This window comes from Schistosoma mansoni, chromosome 2, assembly GCF_000237925.1.
Source record: "Schistosoma mansoni strain Puerto Rico chromosome 2, complete genome".
Taxonomy (NCBI): domain Eukaryota; kingdom Metazoa; phylum Platyhelminthes; class Trematoda; order Strigeidida; family Schistosomatidae; genus Schistosoma; species Schistosoma mansoni.
In genome coordinates, this window is record NC_031496.1 from 16372315 (window position 1) to 16398525 (window position 26211).

General features: G+C 37.0%; 1 protein-coding gene across 1 annotated transcript in view; it reads right to left on the reverse strand.

Annotated features, from left to right (window-relative positions):
* Positions 1-18734, reverse strand: part of Smp_082740 (putative pdz domain containing protein) — a 29782-nt gene extending 11048 nt beyond the window's left edge. Inside the window, exons 1-3 of the mRNA XM_018795863.1 lie at positions 18521-18734; positions 3794-3961; positions 1484-1521 (exon numbers count right to left, since the gene is read on the reverse strand). Of these exons, the coding sequence (XP_018650133.1) occupies positions 1484-1521; positions 3794-3961; positions 18521-18713 (399 nt within the window). The 5' untranslated portion in view covers positions 18714-18734. The remainder of the gene's footprint in view (positions 1-1483; positions 1522-3793; positions 3962-18520) is intronic.
* Positions 18735-26211: the final 7477 nt, after the last annotated feature.

Genomic DNA, 26211 nt, shown 5'->3' on the forward strand with positions numbered 1-26211 from the left:
GTGCGTACTGGAAGTTTTTTCTTCTTTCTTTTTTTTGTGGGTTTTACAGAATTTAGATAGTTTGGAAATGTTTGTATGTCAAAGAGAGCTGAAAAATGTCTCAAATTACTTTCACCTGATCAGAAAAACCTACAGATAATTCTAGAAGCTGACTCCTTTGTTTACTTTTCTAATTCACTCTGTCAAGCAGTCTGATCATTAGTAATTTTTTTCTCAAAAGCCTCAAAAACTACAAGTTCAATGGTCGCAATATGAATAAGCTTGGATCTATGTAGCTAAACGAATTTCCCAGGTAGGATTTCTGTGGAATTCTGACCGTCTGACTTTATTAGAGGTACAAGAGTCACAGATTTCTTGAGAATAAATATTGGTTAGAAAGCTAACGTTGCAAACACTCAATTTACTAGGCGTGACACAGTCTTATTTTTTTTTTAAATCACCGTTCAGATTTCAATTTGATTTTTAATTTGTAGCTTTAATTTACAGTAGACTGACCTGTTTGACTCACCTGTAGGTGGTCTTAACAATTAAACTAAAGTAACTGGAAAATTTCAAATACACCACTGAAAATGCCAAGACTGATGATGAACATCAATACTTATAAAAAATCAAGCTTCGATATCGTAGATATTTTAGAAAATATCAATATCTAAGTAGAAAATATTGTCCAACACTGAACTTCACTTGTCATATAATAGGATTGGTCGTAATCACTACTACTACTATTAAATGTTTAAATCTGTCTTTGAATATCAATCGTACCAAACAAATACTATCAGAGTATTAAGTTTAATATTTTATGAAACTAAAACTATCCCTTAGTTAAATCAGTCAGTTCATAGTATCATCATGAATTGAAAAAAAAGGAGTGAACTGAAAAGACTGAAGAAGAAACTATCAATACTCAATGCATCGTAATTGACTAATCGGTTATCAAATACAAGTTTGTTTGATCGACTTTGAAGCACTTTTTTTGTAAATGAAAGTGATACTATGCAGTTACCCCAAACCGAAGCATTCGGAATAGGTTTTGAACTAGTAATCACGTGGTCGAAAATCAAGTACTCTAACAAATATGTTACTGCTCTACTGATTTATGTACAAAGTATCTATGTATATTTGCATGTTACGAGTTAAGAAACAAATAAACTAAACATATTTGTCAGTCTTGTTTGTTTATCAATGTATTTTTAGGAATTAGCTAAGCTTTAAGTACTCTACTAATTATTATTCATAAATGAGAAAAATGTCCTTCCAATGGAGTTCATATTATACCTTAAAAGGTCAATTTTTTATAAAGTAGAATCATATAAATCACTTTTTTGTAAACCATTGGGACTATATTCAGAACATCTTCACAATCAGTATTCGTTCAGAATAAAGAGACATTTATCTGAGAAACTGAATCTATCATAAATGAAATGTAGTTTTAAATTAAGAGAAAATAATTAAAAAAAACTAAATCACAAAGTTTTTTACTCACCGGTTCATTATGTCCATTCACCTTTTGACCAGATGAAACTAAATCAAAAATTAATGACAAAGCATGCACAAAAATCAACGAATTGTTTTACCTTCGAAAATAGATGTTTTATTCAGTAGTTTAAATGTTACAAAACATTAGGGTAGAAGAAAAATTTGTTAAACCCAACTAAATTTTCATAAGAAAATGATGAAGATAGAAGCATAGATTATATTGTCAGTTAAGACTGCATGACCAGTAAAAGTAGTTAGGTAGATACATTAAGAAGGTAGATTTTTCTGCAGACTGACAGAAGTCGGTGAACTATTTGAATAATGCCCGCAAACGATCAAATTGACGACAATCATCTGCCTACTAGTGACCAAGTTTAAGAATTATTGTTGAAATTCTAGTGCGAAGCCATGATTGGATGAGTTCAACCATGTCGTGGAATACGACAGAAATCATAAGTGATCATGAATGAACGTCACACTATGTTGTCAAAAGACTGAAGGTATAATTATAAACATTTGAATCTCACTTCAGTGATTCAAAAGTTACGTAATCTCCTGGATGTCTAAAGTTCCTGGTCTTAGTCCTATGAGAGAGACGTACGTATTCACTGATTGAATTAATTTAGCGCTTCTTGACTCTCAATAACTTTTTTCATTTGCTTTTAAGATTATTAGAAGTCCAGTATACAAACTCTTGATTAAAAGTAGCGAATATAAGGCACCTGGCGTGTGTTGCATATATATGGTAGGTCTGTTAAACTTATCGACATTAGGTTTAACTCAATGAACACGGTATTCATTCATCAAGAGTAAGATATATTAAAATATTGATGCTTATAAATGAAAGCCATCCGATGTTCTTTGTATCCTATTCATGGTCACAATGAAAACTAACATTTACGTTGAGGTTTTGCCGATTAATATAAGAGCCTAGATCCAAAATGAAATATTTGTCTAGAAAAATCTATTGAATGGATTTTTAAACAATTTGATATCCTGAATGTACTCAACTCTGTAAATAAATATTATTTGTTTTAATGATTTTGTGATGATGATAATCTCAACAAAAAATCAAAGTTAACTTGTGAACCGCAGATTGGACTTGACTGACTACGTTGATCACAGCTTCCAGCTAGAAACTTGGGCGAATATGCTTAGAAGTTAATCACTGATGGGTATATAACATTTACTTACTTATATTTGATGGATGTTTTATATCATTTAAGAGTAATTTTTAACATAAATCGAAATTATTTAGAGAAGCCGTGGAAACTATGGTGTATTGGATAGTTGTTTTTGTTCTGGTTCAAGAATAAGAAGTAAATATTATTCATTATATTTATTAGAAAAAGTGTTTTGCTGGATTGCAATCCAGTAGTTAAATAGTGTAGACATCGTCAAGAAACATAATGGTTTTGAATTCGATTCCTAGAGGGCCTTGGTTGAGAACTACTACCGAGTCCTATACTAAAACGAAACAATTATTCAGTGCATCCCAGTTTCAAATGGTAACTCAACTGAGATCAAAGTATAACGTATGCCATCTTTAAATTAGACAACTATCCATAAAAACTATTCAATAATATTTGTAATAAACAATTTACCTGGAAAATATTTTTATAAATTAACTAAACATCCGAAATCCTAACAAAGATACAGTTCATAGACTACTGTTCAATCTTTATATTATTTAATCAGTGTCAAGTTTCTGATAAATGTAAAACAAACAGTTCCCAAACATAGTAACTCAGAAATTACTATCACTACTAACACTGATTTTGATGACTAACTTAAAAATAACTGTCTACGATTCAAATGAGAAACCTTAATTTACGATTCTAAGAGAATCTTATTCAGTAACAGGAATTTTTATAACGCTTGATAATTTGTGGTAGAGTACGAGTTTATATGTAGATGGGAAATGGCATGCACTAAAATCGAGAATAATCTTACATTGGTTAACTAGCTTATTCTCCGGTTCGGCGATCGCTGAAAGAAGTCGATAACCCTTGACTTTATGATACAGATACTTAGTTATATTGAAAACTACATTCCAAATTTCCTTTGTCGATAAAGTATTCAACTAGCTATTAACTTGAAAGCTGATGAAGGAATCTCATTATGAATCAAGTATTACTTTTAGTTTTAAATATTGATCAACATCTACCACCAATGCGTTTATACATCTTGTCGATGAATATTTTTTTCATTTGGTTCATTTACTAACCAACGACTTTACTTCATTTCTAAAGATTTATTTATACAACATCAAATAACGAAATGAAATGAACACAATTAACTGATTAGCGAAACTAACATGGATTAACTACTGGACAATCGACTTTCTCAATATCTACCATAAATTTATTGACATTAATTGAATTATTTTCGAAATAAGCTCTTGATTCTGGATCCAGTACAAGAAGGGAGACTTTTGATGGATTTTTCAAAATACATTGTACTACCTCTTGATGTTGGTTAGGTACTGAAAAAAATTTGAAAAGAAAAGATAGTTAATTTGCTTTTGTTTTCTTTCCATTTCTTTGTCATAGATACTCGTGCACCAGACACTATATTTTCATTCAGTGTTGATTTATAAAGAATGTATCAACAAAATGTAAATGATCAATAAAGAAGACGACTGATAACAAAACAATGATAATGATATGATAAACATCATGTAGTATAAATGACTACAGTGAATGCTTTTTATGCTATATTTTAATTAGTTAAGCTCAAAACAAAAAACGACATTATTCTAACAACTTTATAGTCAATTCAATAAATATGCGGAATGAGCTGCTGAGATTGTTGTTTATGAACGACTGATGACCTCCAATGTTAATCAAAACATCGAATGTGTACTATTTTCTTTGTTTTTTCAGGGTCGACTTACTGTCTGAGTATAAACTTATGACCTGGCTTTGGGAAATTTTCTTGTGGAGACGATACTGGTAAAACGTTTGAGTTTGAAAAACTGTTTTCAAACAAACTATTCCAAAGTATTTTAAACCTGATCTAGTGTGAAGGACAAAATCATGATTCTATAGATAAGACACTGAGCTGAGACTACCTAAACAAATGAATGACAAAATGTTAAATAAGGCAGCCATGAGGCCCGACTTCTGATGACTTTCAAGAGCGTTTTGAATAAAGGGAACGCAGATTTGGAAAGCGTATTCCCACAAATTGGGAGTATTTTAAAGAAAATAGTATTCATGTATCCTAAATTTTCAAAAATATGGTACATATGACCTCATTTCAGGTATTTATAGGAATAACTGTTTACTTATTTCCAGGTTTGGGGCAGGTCTTGTTTTTATATCATTCTTGTCTGTCTGTTGGATTAGTTACATTATTTGATTTTGTGTTCATAAAATAAAATATGCCTATGTTTAGGTTCTCTACAGGTTGATAAACAGGAAATAAGTTGTTGAGTAAACATAATAAATTATTTTCTATTAATCAGTGATAACCAATCGATTTTAATTTTTTATATACTACAGTAGTGATTAATCGATTGAAAGAGTTCATTCTTAGCCCTACTAATACCATTCAGAGATTTAGGTAACACAGCATTCTATTTTCTCTATAATTTAAAAGAAAATAAGAGGAAACAATAAAGGAGAATAGATAATGCACGGGAGCTGATAAATGACTAAGATAATATTTCGGGTAGTATCAAAAAATGTTAAGTTTTTGTCGAATACTTTAAAATGACATTTTCTGGATATTAGTAAAACATGAGAAAATAAAATGAGATTGATAGCAAATCTTGCATCCAAATAATAACCACTTGATATGTTTATTTCAACTGAACTATAAGTGAGACTGTAGTCAAGTGACGCTAATAATCTTTTGAAGTGTTTTATGTATCTAAGACTAAAGTTAACAGTTGGATATTTGTGGGGGTCGGTTATAAAGCCATTTAAATACGATCACCGTTCAGGGTTGACTAATAACCCATTTGTTTTAAACCAAGCTGAAAGAGAAAATACTTGCATATATTATTGCGCCGTATTTAATCCTAGTAACTTTTCGGAACTATTCCTCCTGATGCTCGGCAAAATATCATCATGCGGATAAAATGATTGTTTCATTTTTGAACATCTGACCCACTTCTTGTACAAGATCCCCATCTACCTATCAATTAAAAAGTAAATTGTGTAGCATTCTGATCTGAGATCTTTTACAGCTGTGAAAAATAATCTCTGAAAGCAAACAAAATACATCAGTTATCAGTATTTGGTCAGAGACTTCTTTGAGGAACTCATGGTTGGACCACTGACTAAGTAAATGATATGCTGAGATGTAGATCACTGTGTAAAAACAATAAAACAATTGGCGAAACTCTAAACTGTCATCTACTGAGGTGGTTGAGAACCGTTCTGGATGACTAGCCATCACCTATTTTAACACACGATGCTATCTATCGTAGGAGCAGGTTACCAGAAAACTTAGGATCGAAAAAAGGAAACATGAGGTCGGTCTGTGGTGTTAATGGCTGTTTGACTGAGCCACACCAGAGAGTGCATAATTATATGTTTAAGCGTGCGGGATAATCTTATTCTATGGTGAAATGACTTGAAATCGGTTATAGTGTGGTGTATGCTAATTATGTCTGACGACATAAGTAGTATGTAACATCGATCAGAAGTGGAATGCCTGTCAACAAAAGCTTGAGAAGATTGAACTGAAGAAAACAGAAAGGGAAATATGAAGGAATTGAGAATTGAAAGAACCAAGAATGATGAAAAGCTTGGAATGACAATAAATCCAAAATTTAAAAGTAAATACAAAACGAATAGGTCCACACGATTATTACAGTGAACAAGTACTCATGTGCAATATTACAGTGTCTTAGTAAATTATGGAAACCATATATTAAATACGTTATTTTGTACATTATCCATCTGTTGTCTTTCACATTCGGTATGTTTCTTCCGGTTCACAATTCTCGCCTATTTTCCTCTTATTCTCTTCAACTTGATCTTAGCCTTCTGCTGCTAGGTTTTCCACGTATTGGTGTTACATACTACGTATTTCTGTCAACATAAGTAGTATACACGACACTAGTACTACTATTGTAGTAAATGAGAACTCGAGCGCGGACAATCGAATATACTTAAGCACAAATTACAGACTATCTCACTAAAATCTGATGACCATACAGTAAACAGTTAATTTGCAAAATAACAATCCATTGTCTCAATCTTAAGTGTTCCTACTGCAAATATCAATCCGTCTTCTCAGATTTCATCGTTTATGCATTTTCATACCGATTGCACTTCATTCTTGTTCTTTCCTTATCGATCTTCTGCCAAAATATATTCTAAACCTGATCATCACCATATACTACTTATGTGGATATAAGTAACCCACATCACACTACCACTGTTCCTCCCATTATTATTATTATTATTACTGTAATTCAGATAACTTCAAAAGTAATTTATACATATTGGAGAAAAGCCAGAAATTCACGTTTAAAACTACCTAAACATATTGATACATATATATATTTCTTATCAGTTTAAATGACATTAGAACAGTTCAACACTAAATAAGTAAAATTTAGTGGGAAATCATCTATAAATATGACCATTTTTCAATTTCACAACTTTATTTACTATTTCATTAGTTATTTTCATCTTACTATAGATTGTATAAATAATAATTGGGAGTATTTCTTCTCAATATTAGAAAAATTCATTATACATGAAATATAATCAACCTAATATACTAATGATATACGTGTCATTATTAATACTACTTTAAAAATCAAAGGAAATGAAACCCTTTATTATTATTACTATGATTATTATTATTATTATTATTATTATTACTATAGCAAACAAATATTTATAATATTAATAATATTAAATTGTCTGAATTTTAGACATTGTTTAATTAAATAAAGCACATGATCATGTGATTATTTTACTTTTTTGATTGTTTTTTTTCTTTTTCTTACATCAATAAAACTTTTCTAAAATATGCAAATCAAAGTATATACCCTTTTTTTAATTTTGTTTTACACACATGAGCATATTATGATGAAATTATTTTTATTTGCTTTTCATTATTTATTGACAACAATGTAATGAATTATATGGATACTAAGTAAATTAATTTTATCCAATAACCAAAAAAAGAATAAATAGCTGCTAAGTATAGGATGAGTGAGATTGATAATAGTGAACATGTTATTGATTTCCAATAAAAAAAGAATAATAAAACCAAGTGTGATATATAGAGAAAGTGAAGTATTTAATGTATAAAGTCTATACTAGTTCTTAATTACTTAAATATTTTTTATTTGAATTTCAAACAACTATAAGTTGCTATGCAAAACATGGTGTATGTACAGATAAGTTATAAATAACCAAGGTTTTCAAAAAGAATCTATTTATGAAATAAGAATAATTTTGCAGATAATTTAGATCATGAACTGGGGAATCATTTAAAAAATCAAAGAGGATTGAAAAGTTCGCTTATTTCAGGTAGTGACTCCATAATGATTACTTTGTTAATTGGAGAAAGTATGTAACAGGAATACTTCATTTTATGAAACATAGTAAACCAGATAGAAGTTAGGGCACTCAGCATTGAGCTACTTATTTTTTGAGATAAATTATAAATGGCAATAGCCTGATGGCTGCACTTGATTAAAGTTTTGATGTTCATCTTCATGTAAAAGTTTACAACAAGATTTTAACTCAATATTTTATTAACTACATAGGGCTTGTCATGCAAGTAAGAAATCTGTCTTCGAAAAGCCAATAAACTATTGACTAATATGATGACCAAGTAAATGATCTAATACAAAAATGTAGTTATTTATTCATAGCATACACGTTGTCAATCAGCTTATTCACTAACACGTGAGTACATACCTCACTGGAATATTTTATTCTACTATATATTTGTGGTATTATTTAGAAAAAAAGTGTAAGCAACATGTTGCGCGTCGTGGTAATCGGTGTTCAGGCATACGTAACACGCGGCCCAACCATCTCAGTTGATGAGGATTCACAATCTCATCAACTGATTTACCATCATTCCCTAATACCATGCGTCTAACCTCACCATTACTTACCCGGTTATCCCAGCAGATGCGAGCAATATTTCTAAGGCATCTGTGATCAAATACTAGTAACGCACGAGTATCTACTCTTAATGGCCACGTTTCGCAGCTGGCAAGTAGAACAGAGCGAACTGCTGCTCAGTATACTCGTCCCTTAATTGATAGACAGATATCTCGCCTTCGTCATAGGTGACGTAAGTTGGCAGAAACCAAACGAGCTTTCTGAATTCGTGCTGAGATCTCGTCAGATACCAACCCATTAGGAACTGACCAGACTTCCAAGATAAGTGAAGTTGTCGACTCGTTCGACTGCTTCACTCCATATCCTTAGTTCAAGTGTTGACACAGGTCAGTCCTGGAGTAACAGTTTACATTTAGATGGGGAGAAACGCATTCCAAACATCCTGGCATTGTTACTCAGTGCTACCAAAAGACTGCAGTTTATCAGCGTCTTCACGAAACACGACTATGTCATCTGCACATTCTAAGTCGATAAGTGAACCTCCTGGTAGGAGATCAATCCCCGAAAATTCGTTTGATGAGAGCGCTATTTCCAGCAGTAGGTCTATGACGAATGTAAACAAAAATGGAGATAGTGGACAGTCTTATCGGACACCACTTGAGGTTGTAAAATCAGATGACAGTTCGCCATAAACTCTCATTCGACTGGTAGTGTTCGGGTAAATAGCCTTCACAAGGTTTATGTACTTCTGAGATACACCCTTTAATTCCCAGATTTTAGCTAAAATATTAGTCAACATAATCGCTAAAATTTGACCACTATTTTTAAAGACCTCTGGAGCCAAGTCATCTGGATCAGCTACTCTGCTTCATTTCACAATAGCTATAGCTTTCTGAACTTCAACTAGAATAAGGGAACCTACTTCAATTTTCCATTCAGACTGTCTGGGAATGGTGTGTAAGTGTAGAGTAGCGAAAGCCAGCTAAACCGTTCACTAAAGTGTCTTGCCCATCGTTCTAAACGTCCGGGCTTAGAGCAGATAAGAGTGTCGTCTTTTTCCCAGATTGTCTCGCTTACAGTTGACTTCTTAATTCCGGTTTCTTTCATTAGTCTGAACAGTTGTCTGGTGTTGCATATAGCCGCTGCTTTTTTCATCTCTTTTGCTTTCGTTGCCCACCACTGCTAACTGTTTGATTTGCTTTTGCTTTCATATTCAGTCAGTCAGCTACAACGTAGGACCAGGCACATATATGGATCAGTCCAAGTTGCCACACCTCATTAGCACAACAAGATGAACACCGAATTCATAGAAGTAGTTAATTTAATGGTGGTAATATATAAAAGAAAGATTATATATAAGGATATAGTACAGGAAGAAAGACAGATGTGAAGCAATTTTAATCTCATAGTTAAAAGACAGACAGAGAGTGTTTACACCCACGCCATTGTGACCGATTCTGAGCCAGTTCACACAGAGTCTCCAACCGTTAGTTACGATAGTCACGCGGACCCCAACCAAGTTGTCTGCGTCTACCAACATGGCTCAGACCAGAGGTTAGTGACTTCAATGACTAATGCCATGTTTTGGTTTGGCCGCCCCTAACTCTCTTCCAACCATCCCCAATACTAGTCAGCGTTGCGCGTCGTGGTTATCGGTATTCAGGCATACGTAATACGTGGCCCATTCCCGAATATCCTGCGTCTAGTTTCACTATTACTTATCCGGTTATCCCAGCAGATGCGAACAATATTTCTAAGGCATCTGTGATCAAATACTAGTAACGCACGAGTATCTACTCTTAATGGCCACGTTTCGCAGCTGGCAAGTAGAACAGAGCGATTTGCTGCTCAGTATACTCGTCCCTTAATTGATAGACAGATATCTCGTCTTCGTCATAGGTGACGTAAGTCGGCAGAAACCAAACGAGCTTTCTGAATTCGTGCTGAGATCTCGTCAGATACCAACCCATTAGGAACTGATCATATCCTTAGTTCAAGTGTTGACACAGGCCAGTTCTGAAGTAACAATTTGCATTTAGAGGAGGAAAAACGCACTCCAAACCTCCTGGCATTGTTGCTCAGTTCTAACAGAAGAGTCAGTATTTTGTCAACGTCTTCACCAAACAGGACTATATCATCCGCGTATTCTAAGTCTATAAGTGGATCTGCTAGTAGGAGATCAATACCTGAACATTCATTTGATGAGAGCGTTATTCCCAGCAGTAGATCTATGATGAATTTAAACAAAAATGGGGATAGTGGACAGCCATGTCGGACAGCACTTGAGGTTGTTAAATCAGATGGCAGTTCGCCATAAGCTCTGACTCGACTGGTAGTGTTCGAGTAAAGAGCCTTCACACGGTTTATGTACTTCTGAGGTACACCTTTCAATGACAGACACTGCCACAGAACCTCTCGGTCTACAGAGTCAAGTCGAGAAAAACTATCATTGTCGGACGCCGATAAACATGTCTGTGTTCTAAAATCTGAAGAATAGTGAATATGTGGTAGATGCAGCCACGACCAGGTCTGAAGCCAGCCTGATTTTCTCGTGTTCGTAGTTCATGAGTCTTAGTTAGGCGCCCGATAATTATCGAGGCCAGTATTTTAGATGCTATGTTAGTCAGACTGATCCCTCTATGGTTATCACAGGATGATTTGGACCCCTTCTTATATATTGGAACAATCGGTGATTGTGACCAGTCGGATGGGATTACGTCCAACTCCCAGATTCTAGTCAGAATATTAGTCAACCTAGCGGCTAAAATTGGACCACCATATTTAAAGACCTCTGGAGCCAATCCATCTGGACCAGCTGCTCTTCCTTGTTTCACTTTAACTATAGCTTTCTGAATTTCAATTAGAGTCGGCCGAGGGCTATTTCAATGTTCCATTCAAACTGCTTGGGAATGGTGGGTAACTTTAGAGTTGCTGAAGGTCAGCTAAACTGTTCTCTAAATTGTACCGCCCATAGTTTCAAACGTCTGGGCTGAGAGCAGATAAGTGCCGTCTTTTTCTTCACTTCAAATTCATTCACTGAGATTCTACCAATACATTCTTCCTCTTCAATCCCTCACAATTATTACTGATACTACTTATACTGCACTGATATCTCGCTTGCTAATGTGGTGCGGTAACATGAATTAATGCACATATGTGACAAATTCTATGTTGCGTAAGACTGATAGACTTTAGAACCATTTAAATAAGCTCAACAAAGCTAGAGACAATAAATCGTCTGACCTCGAGTTGTTTTACGATAACAGTTAAAACATGTACAGAAAAGCAAACACATAATCAGTTTTCTAAGATGGGTAAGCTTTCAAAATAAGGTATGGCGTTGTAATAGATTTTAGCAGACGTTCCACAAATTTTATTGAATAAAACTCGCTGTTGGTCAAAGATGACATTAAAAGCCTATTCAGTGATACATTTAATTTTCATCAATCTAAGGCAGTGTAACTGCTAAAGCAATTAAATGACAAAGGAAATGGTTATTACTATACGTTTTAGAGGTCCTAATGAGTATTTGAGCGGTATTTCAGTTGTTACGGTTGGAAGTAATAGTGTTTTGCAGAAATCTTATGCTATTTTTTCACAAGATTTAATATTGTTATCATTAAGTTCAAAAACCAATCATTGATTACCGAAAGAATGAGCTGAATAACTTGAAATTAGAACCTTACTATAATAAGCATGAATAAAATTTATCAGAAAAACAAAACTTTTGCATCATTATGTTTCAAAAGTTGGTCTTAAAAGTTGGGTAAATCGGTGACCTTCTGAACAGTAGAAAATAGTAATTAAATGCATATTTTTATTGTAAAAACGGTTTTCATTTAAGCTGCCGAATTCTACATGTTTTTAGCAAGATAAAATAAATGAGTCGTAAAAAGGAAATGTAAAAGCACTAGTTTTAGCAGCACTGAGAGATTGAATGGAATAAAAATCTCAAAATGAATGAAATGGATAAATATAAAGTTAGTGATAGTAATGCGTCCAATATAAAAAACCTCATAAAGGATGGGAGCGTCGGAGTCAATACGAACTAACTTGAAGCATATTACAGAATCTGAAGTCATGTATTATGGTTACCTCCTAGACCGCATGACAGAATTAATGGATACAGATCAACACTCGTCAACTTCATTTACTGAAACTATTTCTAACCCTTTTTGTGCTAGTCGTCACGTTACATGGAGCAGATCATGAATAAGCGCATGTTGAAGTTGGGCGTTAACACCATTGGGTGCCGGCTCAATGGTCTAGAGGTTAGGCGCTCGCGCGCAAGCCCTAAGATCCGATGTTTAAATCCCGCGGGCAGGGTCGTGGATGCGCACTGCCGGAGAGTGCCATACTAAGACGAAACGGTCATTCAGTGCTTCCTGATTTCCCATGGTGGTCTAGCTTTAATCGACTCATGAAATCAGCTGGTGAATATCTAAATCACATTAATCAGTTAAGATTAACATCTTCATCAACTATTGCCCCAACTTTGTATAGACACATTAAATGCCAATTCAAATCGTTTACGCAGAGGAAACTCTTCAATTTTATACTTGTTACTTATCCACATTATCTCTCAAAACCACGTTTTACAGTAGAAAATAACCCAATACATGCTTTTTTGAGGTACTTACACTCTACGATATACAGAAAAGAGTCCCATTGACGTTACAAAATTAGAAACTCATCAATTATCAAATTAAAGTCACTCTTCCGAGTTGGTTATTTATCAGCTGTCGGAGCTAGTCAGACAAAATTACATGCATATTCCCAACTGTTATTGCTATCTTGCTTATTGAGCTTGTAAGACTTGACCTATGATTAAATCAACTCATTACCGTTCACCCCTGTTTTTTAGCCAAAGATTACCTGTGAGCCTAGCTTCGATAAAAAACAAAAATTTGATGTAAACGTTTCTCTAATTTTGTACCTAAATAAAGGAAAATAAAGGACTATCTACAGGAAAACCGGCGTGTTTGTCGTTATGACTCATTGATTTATTACATCGCTTTATTTAAGACTAGATTAATCATTTGCTTGTCTCTACTACGGTTTTGCTCTCCGACAATTTTCAATATGAAATCTTACTAATAGACATGAGCACGTATCTATCACATTCTCCTTGATCATGGCAGCTCACCACTTTTTTGGACACACACTTTGTTTAACTTACACACGGGCCTCAACTCAATCAAAACTTACAAGGAGGTTTTAAAGCTATTGAATTATTTGAGCCTTCTGTTGACAAACGTGAACATGGTTTTTAAGCTTTCAACTCAATCTATGGGAACGCTAGAGATGTTGAAAATTAAATACAATCTTCAGCCATAAACAATATACAACGAGACTTTGTCTAAAAAATCTGATATTTTTACTTTATTATCTTACTGCTTGACATGATAAGATCTCATGCGATAATTATTGAATTTCATATAGCTTGTTTGGGTTGCCTAGTAAAGGAAACAAAGGCACCACGTCACACTGTCGGTGTGAATGGGTGAAAATAAAGTAACTCCCTAAGATTTAACTGGTGCAACAAAAGCATTTGCCAGCGTTCAGGCTGTCGATATCCCGTTGACAGCGGCATGCAGTGTGACGAGTGCAAAGGATGGTATCACGAAGTTTGCACTAATCTAACGCCTGCGGCTTTTAAGCTGTTCAGTAAGAATGGATGCATATGGCTATGTCAACAGTGTTGTTTGGATGCAAATAGCCTGTTAACCGAGGCCATCTTAATGGTCAATGCCGCAAAAAAGTGTCTCGGCGAGCGCGGTCGGGACACATTGGTCAGAACTCGATCTGTCGACACGCAGATTGACATAAGGCAGGCCCAAGTGAGTCCAAGAAATGCTGACCCACACTGTCCAAAGGAGGAAGGACAGCCTCCAAAGAGGTCTGTCACAACCAGAAACTCGCGACAAAAAGTCTCCTCTGTCCCTCGTATCAAAAATGGCACCCAGAAGGAAACTTCCGGAACCCAAAATCGCAAGGCTCGATCGGTTTCCAGCGCGAAAGACGACCCAACCTCCCAAGTCGTCCTGAACCTTCCGGAATCCCATAGTATGCCTAACGCGACTGTGGTTACTACTCCAAAGAACGTCGACGATTGGGTACGGGTCGTAAGGAAAAAACGGCGAAATGACGTAAAAGGGAATCCTACCCCTACCAAAAAGGTCGAAAAAAAGCCGAAGTCTGATCACAGCGACAGATCAGTCATTTTCCATAGAGTCAAGGAGAGTGAGAGCTCAGAACCGAAAGCTCTTTTTGAGCACGACATTGTGTTGATAAAACAACTATTCAACCAAGTTATGCCCCAAAACATCTCCGGAGTCACCTTGCTAAAGGTGTATAGACTAGGGAACCTGGCGCATCTGAAGCCTAATCAGTCTAGACTGCTCAAAAGCGTTTTCAAATCCCCAAACGAAAGCGACTTAATCTTAGAAAATGGACACAATTTAAAGGGTTCAGGAGTTTTTCTCCGTAAGGACTTACTGTTGGCGGACCGTGTAAAAAGACGGGAAGCCGAAAAAGAACTACAGCTCAGATTAGACGCTGGCGAAAAAGACCTGAAAATTGTAAATTTTCGGGTTGTGAGGCTTCGGCAGAGGATGATGCTGAAGCCACTCTGGGTGAAGCACGAGGCCACCTAAATAAGCTTCGGATCTGTTATACCAATGCCCGGAGCTTACTCAATAAGTTACCGGAACTAGGTGTACAGATTGACTCAACTAGGCCAGACATAATCGCAGTCACAGAAACATGGCTGACGCCGTCTATAGATAGTAGGGAACTTGATTTCGAGGGTTTTACATTAGCAAAGGCCGATAGAATACAAACACGTAAAGGAGGGGGAGTAGCTCTATTCATTAGGAATGCTATTCCATTCACCATTATCGACAGTGTATCCCGTGAGAGTGGGACGTATGAATTAGTTAGCTGCCGCCTGAAATTCAGGGGACAAGAGTTGCTGCTTAGTTTGATCTATCGCAGTCCAAGCTGTGAGGCAAACGAGGTCCTGCTAAGCAGTCTCAACACTTTATCACGAAGTGATCGATGTCTAATCCTAGGGGACTTTAATGCACCCATGGTGGACTGGGGAAATCTGCGGACTGAATCATCAGCAAATTCCTTCGAACAGGAACTAGTTGATGCGGTAATCACATGTGCCCTAGTGCAACACGTGAAGGAAGCAACTAGGTACGACCCGGGTTCTGCATCATCCTTACTAGATCTTATATTGACTCATTATGAGGATGACGTTGCAAACCTGGATTACATGCCACCCCTAGGCAAAAGTGATCATGCAGTTTTAAGCTTTGACTTCCATATAACTGTCGGTCACGAGCACGCCTCAGCTCAATCCAGACCTAACGACTGGAAAGCAAACATACCAGACATCATGAAATCAGCATCATCAGTAGATTGGAAAATAGACCCAGAGTCATCGATCGAAACGGCTTGGGACGTTTGCCTGAATTTATACTTAAAAGTTACCGTCCCCCGCATCACTTGGACTACACCCAGGGGGCCGAGAAACTCCCCACCGTGGTTCAGTAGGGAGGTTCGCATCCTTCTCAGTAAAAGAAGGAAAATGTGGGATAGATTTAGGTTACTGGGGACTGACGAGGCAAAATCTCAGTATCAAAAGCCTCGGAATACCTGTGCCTAGACCCTCCGTAAGTCCAGAAAGCTGTACGAAGAGAAAATCGTTAAGGAATCCATAGAATGCCCTAAACGCTTGTATTCGTATATAAACCAAAGGGCAAAAAGAAGAAGAAATGTTCCTTCACTATGGGGAGACAGTACTGCCTCATCACTAGTGGAGGACGACTTTGGCAAAGCTCAAGTATTCTCTAAGTACTTTAGCAATGTATACACCATAGAAACACCCTTCTCACCAGTCCATGAAAATCCCCCCACACAAACACTGGACAGCGTGACCATTAAAGAACTCGATGTCTTTAATCTGCTAGTTAAGCTTGACATAGGTAAATCCACTGGACCCGATGAACTGCAACCTAGGTTACTAAAGGAATTAGCTGACTTTGTTGCGAACCCTTTAAGTATATGTTTTAATCAATTCGTAACCCAGGGTCGTCTACCAAAAGACTGGAAGAACGCCATAGTAAGTCCAGTCTTCAAAACAGGTACAAAACATAAGCCTGAGAATTACCGACCAATTAGCCTAACTAGTGTGGTTGTTAAAATCTTAGAAAAGATTATTCGAAAGGTGCTGTCTAAGTATCTCGATGAAAACCGGATCCTCTCGGAAAAGCAGCATGGTTTTAGAACAGGTTACTCTTGTCTCACAAACTTATTAGTCGCTCGTGAAAGCTGGTGCGCTCTTAAGGACCAAAAGTTACCTATAGACGTAGCCTACATCGATTTCAGCAAAGCTTTCGACAAAGTTCCGCATAACCGGCTGTTATACAAGCTAAGGAATGTCGGGATTGGAGGCAATCTATTGATGTGGATAAAAGACTTCCTAGTTGGGCGTCAACAAAGAGTAAGGGTGAACTCCAAGTTGTCTAGCTGGGAAACTGTGCTTAGTGGAGTCCCCCAGGGTACAGTTTTGGAGCCAGTGTTATTCCTCCTGTACGTAAATGACCTCCCTCGTCTACTGTCGTCATCGGTCTTACTCTATGCTGACGATGTCAAGATATGGAGAGCAATACAAAGCAAGGGCGATAGCTTAGAGCTGCAAAATGACCTGGAGAGATTATCTGAATGGTCCCAAACCTGGCAATTGCCAATAAACACTTCCAAGTGTATTGTGATGCATATTGGCCACCAGGGTACAGATACATACACGATGAATAACACTGAGTTACCTATTGTCCAGGCACACAATGACTTAGGCGTCATCGTTAGTCAAGACTTAAAGACTACTGCACACTGCCGTGCAATAGCCGCCAAAGGTTTTAGAACTTTATGGTCCATACACAGGGCTTTTAGGCATATCGACGCTAAAACGTTTCTGACTTTGTATACAGTGTTCGTACGTCCTAAACTTGAGTACTGTATACAAGCAGCTAGCCTTTGCCTAAAAAAAGACAGTGAACTCTTGGAAAGGGTTCAGAGAACAGCAACTAGGCTGATTCCCGGAATAGCGAAGCTCCCGTATGGTACTAGACTGACCAAGCTAAACCTATTCCCGCTGTCATATAGAAGAATCAGAGGCGACTTGATTACAGTTTTCAAATTGCTTAATGACAAATTTGCACCTGATATGCCCTCATTTTTCTTGTCTTCCAAAACAGAAAATCTACGAGGACACTCCAAAAAAGTTCACAAGCCCAGAACGAATTACTTGTCAGCTGACTACCGACTTTCCCATCGAATAATCAACGAGTGGAATTCATTACCTCAACACGTGGTTGAGGTTCCATCCGTCGACTCCTTCAAAAGACAGTTGGATCAGCTGGGAGACCATCATTGCCAGGACTAACACAGGCCATCAAGCCTCCTGTTCTTTCTAAACTGAAACTGGTATTATGTCCAAGATCCATGACTAAACTCTTTTTGGCTTCACACGCAACATCATAAAATGTGTTTGAATTCTTCCAGAAATTTCAGCGCTTATTTACATAGAGATGTACGACAGAACAGATTTAGTTATAAAATCCAAAACATTTGTGGATATTTCAATATGCGTTTCAGAAAAAATTAATATTGCCGAAGATTGATTAGGTACGGAAAGCTCGAGTTTCGAATATAATGCTATGATAGTTAAAACATCTGCCGAGAGATGAAAAGCCAAAGCAAGTCCAATATAATTAAGAACAGTGTTACTACATGTTTGTGGTCAGACGAAAAGAAAATAAGTGTGACACTACAGAAGCACACGAAAACTCTGAATCCAAAGATCCTAATTAAATTAGTTACAAATTCACCTGACGTAATAACGTTTTTTGCAGTAAGAAAATAAGCATCGAACCTTCAGTTTAACTCATAATACAGAAAAACCTGAAAGTTGAGATTGAACTCACCGATATTAACGCCATTTACTTCTACTACGTAATCACCATCTCTAAGACCAGCCGCAAATGCAGGAGACTGTGGATCGACCTCGCTTATATAGTGCCCGATTTTTCCCTTTGTTGCCTGTAGGCTAAATCCGTAACCCGAATACTTTTCCCATTTCTGAAGAGTGCAGAGTCGAGCACAATACTTTCTAGTCATTTTAAAAACGTCATATAGCGCGCTATTAACACTGAAACTTAATAAAATCAGAAATGGTTGTTAAAAACAAAACTTGCCACGCCAACCATAAAATCTTTATTAGGCACTTAACAGTGAAGTTATACTGAAAAATACATTATATAGCTCATGTATGAAGCGTTTTTCGACCATGTATAATCAATATCAACTATATGCCAATGTTAACACTCAGTTCTAAACCTTTGTTTCAAGAGACTCTAATCCATATGTTGAAAAAACCTGAATATTTACGAATATTTTACGAAACACACTGTGCTCGATTTCAGTGGTGGCAGATTCATTTAAAGAGTTCTAATTTCATGTTTTGCAGTACGTCTTATAAAGTTAAATTCAAAGGAAAGATTTTCAAAGAAGGTTAAAAGCAATATGACAAAACTTATCACATACATGTACTGTAAAACTAATCTGCAATCAACAGCAACTGAAAACTTGAGCTTCAATGGACTCTGTCACATGATAAGACAACCGGTTTTCAAGACATTGGATTCTTTACTGTTCAGTAGTTATAGTTGACCTTAGTCACAGGTAGTTACCCCCAGGTTTATATCGATAAAAAGCAAAGCCGGTTGATGTGGAAGGTTTTCACTTGAGTCTCGAAACAAAACAAACTCCCTCTGTAGCTCTTTCAGAGGTACTGTCGGTCTCAGGCTTGGGTAAAGGAGGAGGGTTGGGCATGATGTTAGCGATCCCGTCCCGTAGAATAAAAACTAACTCGCTAAAAAAACGCTTACCAGAAAAAAGTAATTTAAACCATTTAAACTCTGCCCTAAGAGTTGAAGCAAGAATTATGACGCCTAATTATGAAATCCGAGATTCTTCGGAAGTCACGACGCTGATGCTACTTCTCACTACCAGAGCTAAAGACTTTATAGGTACATGGAACGTCCGCACATTGTGGGAAACCGGGAAGACCAGTTAATTGGCAACGGAAATGAGGAGATACAAATTGGCAGTACTCGGAATCAGCGAAACCCATTCGACCCAAGCTAGACAGCAAAGGCTAGGTACGGGAGAGTTGCCGCTGTACGCCGGTCACAAAGGTGAAAATACTCCACATACTCAGGGAGAAGCACGTAATGCACTTGTAGGATGGGAATCCCATGTATCCAGAATCATCAAAGCATCATTCAAAACAAAGAAGGGGGGATCACAATGAATGTTATCCAATGTTATGCACCCACCAATGATAGCAACGACGACCATGAAGATCAGTTCTACTCGAGGCGGCAATCAATCATAGCTAAAAGACATCACCATCCTGATAGGAGATCTAAACGCTAAAGTCGGCATGGATAACACTGATTGAGAAGATATTGTAGCTGTAAATAATTCCCTAAAATCAGTAGCTCTTTAAGTGTTCGACATTGGATGCTGACCACATTGATTTAAGTGGACTTGTTTAGCTGAAGTCGTTTGGTCATGCATCTGTACCAGATCACGTTACGATTCAGCGTGGGAAACAGCTCCTACGTTCACTAGCCAGATTAGAGCAAACGCTTCTCGATATATTAATAACGCATCAAATATATCTTTCCAACCTCTTCGCAACTGACTTCTGATTTTAATCAAGCAGGGTGAGGATTCGAATATAGGTGTTACTAGTTAATAGTTTTCAAACTAGAATACAGGTCGTATCTTCAATACCATGAGATGACTTGGACTGGAAGAGAGAAATGAAAATGAGGAGAGATTTGCAAGCCCATGTGCATTCAACAGCGACACAGGCGACACAATATTCCCACACGACGCATACGCTAAGCTTTTTGGATCTCACTGGACCACACCACAGAGAACCAGATAGATCATATTGGTATTAACGAAAAATTCCGAAGGACAGTGGAATATGTGAGAATCAGGAAAGGAGCTGACATAGCCTCAGATCACCACTGGCTGGTTGTGGCCAAATGAAACTGAAGCTAAAGTAACACTGGACAACTGGGGGAATAGCATTACAAAGGTTCAATACAGTCTTCCTTCGAGATACTAACAAACTCATGGAATTCAAAACAACTTTCAACAACAGCTTCTAAGCTTTACAGGATCAACTGAAAGAATAAGAAACTAAGATGGAGAGCAACTGGAAAGGGATCAAAGAAGCATTAAGCTCAACGTGTTAGGAGGTTCTGAATTGCTAGAAGCATCATCATAAGGAATGGATCTCTATGTGAACCCCAGACATCATTGAAGAAAGGAAGAACAAGAAGTCAGCAATTAACAACAATCGAACACGAGCAACGAATGTCAATGCACAGGCAGAGAAAGCATAAGCAAACAAGCAAGTGAAGAAGAGCGTTAGAGCCAGCAAGCAGAAATACGTGGAAGAACTAGCAACGACGGCCGAAACAGCTGCAATAGAAGGAAATAAGAAATAAGTATATGATTTAACGAAGAAACAAGAAGGAGGATGCAGTAAACTGGAGAGATCAGTCAAGGACAAAAAAGTAAGGCCAATCGCGGAGATTCAAAAACAGAGGAACAGGTGGGTAGAATACTTCGAGGAACAGCTAAATAGGCCAGCTACATTAAATCCTTTGTACAGCGAAGCAGCGCGCACAGACCCTCCAAAAGATGTCACTCCACCAACATCGAAGAACTCAAGATGGCCACCAGATAATTGAGGAACGGAAAAGCAGCAGGACCTGACAATACACCAGCTGAAGCATTGATGACAAATATAGGAGTAACAGCAAGTATGCTTCACTTTCTATTCAAGAAGAATTAGGAGGAGGGACAATTATCAACGGTCTGGAAAGAGGGATACCTCATCAAGATAACAAAGAAAGGGGATCTGAGCAAATGTGAGAAATTTGGTGGAATTAGTTTGTTGTCTGTACCAGGAAAAGTTTTCAACAGAGTGCTGCTGAAACGGGTGAAAGATGCAGTAGACGCCCGACTTCGAGATCAACAGGCTGGATCGGTCGTGCATAGACCAAATTGCAATATAACGGATCATCCTTGAACAATCAGTTCAGTGAAAGTCGTCAATAACCATCAAATTCATTGTTTATCAGGCGTTTGACAGTTTGGACCTGAGAAAATTATGGAAACGTAGTCGACAATATGGAGTCTAACATACAGAATGTAAAAGCTGGAACAAAGGTTCACCCGTTCATGTTGCCACACCACATAAGCACAGCGAAATAAAAATATCAAGACGAATGGCAGAGTAGTAGTAACCTTAACCACAAAGCATAAATTACTTTCCGTTTTAATACCCGATAATTTTTTATTGGGTATCTGCTAATCATTTTCAGTCAACAGAGACGGATAATATAATGATGACAAATCATTTTTCTACTCATCAGAAATGTGTAAAATGGTGGATTACCTGACTTTAAATTATAGACTATGTTGCAGTTGCACAGACAAGAATTAGTGAGCCGATGCGTTCTCATCAATAAGTTACATGTGTCACTCATGTTTTTATCTCGGATTATCATGAATGGCTTATTAATTATCATCCCAGAGCTAGTAAGCTAAGTGATAATTTAGTCACTTAGACCAAAAGCCAACGCAAGTATAAAGAACTCGTATTCAATGGATTCATCGTCCAACATGTTAATAATGTTGTCAGCATCTCAACCGTGGTTTTTGTGCATAATGTTTTGTTCAACTAGGAACAGTGATTTAAAATAACTTTCGCTCTTTATATTGTCTCATATACGCGTTGTTATATGACTTGTCAAATAATGTAAATGATACCGATGTCAAACACGATTTTCTGCCGCGGACATAACAATTCCCAACATACTATATAGAAAAATTGTCGTAACTTGTTCCTGGGGAATGAAGTATATTTACTGCGTTAACTAGATATATGCACATAAAGTTACTGAAATTTCACAAGCAGTCCTTTTTAATTCCTTTTAAATATTTGGTGATTTACCTTTAAAATGAGATGAAAGAAATAGAATCGATGTACCAAAAAGTATAAAGCAAATAGCTACAGCTCCTTTAGTTCGTACAGCAGCTGAAGTTGTGACTCCAACTGACTGAGGCACTACAATATAAAATAAAAATGTATATAGGTATATTATTATTATTATTCACAAACATCTTATGGGTACATAAGTGCTGTGAAGAAACCATTTCGGGTTTCTTCAAAAATGCAATAATACACAATTTTCAATAATGTTAGCATTACATTTGCCATGTTTGAGAAAGGAAGGAAAAATAAAATATTAATAATAGAATAGTAACAATAAATCAGGTTCTGCGTAGTTGGCAAGAATTTTGAATTGATTTTGAAGGAGGAAAGGAAGAAACTAAGGAAATAGAAATAAAGGAGTCGTGGAATACGTTAATATCTTAACGCAGAACAAGAATAAACAAGTATGTATGTATAGCAAAAACGAGTAATAAAACTAAAATAAAACAGAATAAATTGATAAGTAAATAACTTATTATTGAGGTAAGATATGACGTTAAAATAAGTGTTTGTGTGTGCAGTCATAGTTTGGGGTGATGCTATGAAAGTCTCAAATAAGTGCAAAAGATAATCAATTTGTATGAGGTGTATTTACATAGTGAAGATAAAACGAGTCTGAAAAGTTGAATTCAGCGTAATACAAGTTATTGTTTTAATCCAAAACTTCGTAATCTTGAGAATAATATTTATTTAGAAGGAAAAAAAGAGAGAAAAGAAATGTACACATAGTGAAAAGGGTTCAACCATGATCATAATAGTGTAATGGATATAGACTTTTGAGATAAACGAATAATTTAGAGATAATGATAAGAACAATAATAGTAACAATAATAATAAACATAATAAATATAGGTCGGCGCTTCTTTTGAAGGTTGTAACTTTTTTTCACGTGGTTATACTTTTTATTATTATTAGTGTTTCCTTCTAATTTAACAACATTTATTAGTGAAAAATACTTCATTTCTGATAGGGCTCTATTAATTTGACACCCCATCCTGTGATTCAACGTAGTACATTAAGCTCACTATTTCACACGCTGTCCACCTTTCCTCTTTCACTAACGTTAATATATTAGCTATTAGCAAATATTGATCTGACTCTACCATAAAACTTTACACATCTAGTAAGTAAAGATACAACAGTCGCTGCTCACCCAATACAAAATTTATATTTACATTACTTCTAATAATGTCCAGGTCATCTAAAAAACACATAATCTCTCCTGATGCTCATAGCACGTGCAAAAGATCTAAATCCACCACTCACGCGGATAATGTGAAGCTTTCTAAACACACTGATCAGTCTGCATCATACTCTGATCTTCCTACAGCCACACTAGACGTGCACCATGTACTTGGACATGACCTGTCACTACCTTGCATCTCGCTTGTAGATATAAATAAGAGTAATCACCTACCCCGACATCATTTGACAGCCCACATATCACACGTTGTGAGCGGTATTTAGACAGTGCGGTTGACCCCATACACACAATAAATCCACAATCGGTCATCCTGTGTAATGGCCAACAGAGTGCACATAAGCCCACCTACAGTAGCCAGCCTAATAATGTAGATCTTGACTACTCACCCAAACATATACCTTATCCCCCAACTAAGTACGCACAAGATGACCACCCGGTAGACACTTGCAACAAATGTCTATGCAACCAAATAGGCCATAATAATGTTGATATAAACTCTAATAATCTCACCAGTGATAGTTCTAAAAGCAGTCAAATAAAATCTAGCCTCACCCAAACTATTCAAGACCTATTACCGTATAAATACCTAATCAGTGTTCCGGAAAATCCTGATCTCGAAATTATAAAAAACACTGAAAAAATAATTGACCACATATCAGCTGAAGTGCTGAAAAGACTTCAGTGTATGCACAATGTCATTGCGTATAATATACCTGATAGTACGAATCTAAAGCTTGCTAAAAATACTCTACTACAAGAATGTGGACTGTCGCAATCTTGGTGTGTAGCAAGAAGATTACGTAAAACACAGACTAAAGCCTCTTGTCCCATTCTATTTCAGTTTGGTAGTATCATAGAAGCCAATCACCTCCTTAAAAGTCAGTCTTTACTGAGGCGCGTTCCAACCTTTAAGAAAGTTAGAATCACCCATGACAAGACTGCCATCCAACGTCGAAACTCCAATGAAGTGCAAAACAATCAACCCAGCCTACATGGTAGCTGCAGTTACAACGTTGGCCATAGCGCTATCCCTAAAACACCATACCCCACCCCTCCCAAAAACGGAGGCACGCCGCATACTGCTACTAGTCCTAAGAACAAGACTAAACACCAGGCAGCTGTAACCATTCACCCTAAACCCAAACACTCAACTACATCAAAATGCCCACCCACCTATGCATCTACAGTTTCAAAGCACTCTTCTTGTGTCTCCAATGAAAAGCCAAAACCCAAGCCTCACATCAATCGCTCTAATAGCTATAACCGCCCAAACACTGTAATGCGAAATAATACTAAATTCTCTCTAAACACCCATAAGTACTCCAGATCTCTCAATACACAACATGCACCTACTCATAGTAGTCGAATGCATTACAACAAGCATAATGAACTGGCAGTACCCCCATATCCTAACGTGAGGTCACGCCCGACAAAAACCACACTTACACATGATGCCAATAAGCCATATAGCTTGAAACATGCAGGTTACAGGAATCAGCACAGCCCACACAACAGGAACACCATCCCCGGCAACAATGTCAGACAATCATGCAATAATTATTTGAAACATACAACTCCCCTAACTACCCGTAATAGGAGTAGAACACCCCACTGCACACAAGACAATCATAATGTTGGCCTGCTTGGGGACCCACCTATCGATTCGAAATACTACCAGAACCAAACCGCCCTTTATAACTCTCTGATCTCCCCTAATTTGGCACACACACCACCTCATCCTTTTTTATCTCTCTCCCCCTCAACAGTATTGCTATGGGGTCTCCAAATGTTGAGGGCGACAATTCCACTATTCTGAGACCACCTTCTATATACTCCGACCTGATGGGGAGTGACACATCTTTCTCACCGTCGATAACTGTCTCTAGTCTTAAAAGCTCCTTGACGGAACATGATCACCCCCCGAATACACCACCTATCCATTTAACTCACCCGATTCTACCCAACACTCGTGAACATACTTCTTTCGCCAAACTAACCTCCGACCACCTTTCTCCCGTTAACTATGCTGGTATTAAACTAAACAAACAAGAACGTAGAGCCAATACTCCCACTTTTTCCTCTTCTCATAGTAAAAGCGACAAACCACAGGGTTTACAGCACACCATTTTATTAGACAAACACTCATCCTTCCTGACACTAATGTTAATTAATGCCCGATCTATTCAGAATAAGATGACTCAACTACGCGCCCTATTACTTTTACACAACCCCTCACTTGTTTTGATAACGGAAAGTTGGTTGTCCTCCGATATCACAGACACGTACCTCCAAACAGACACGTATGAGCTCTTCCGCTGTGATCGAGT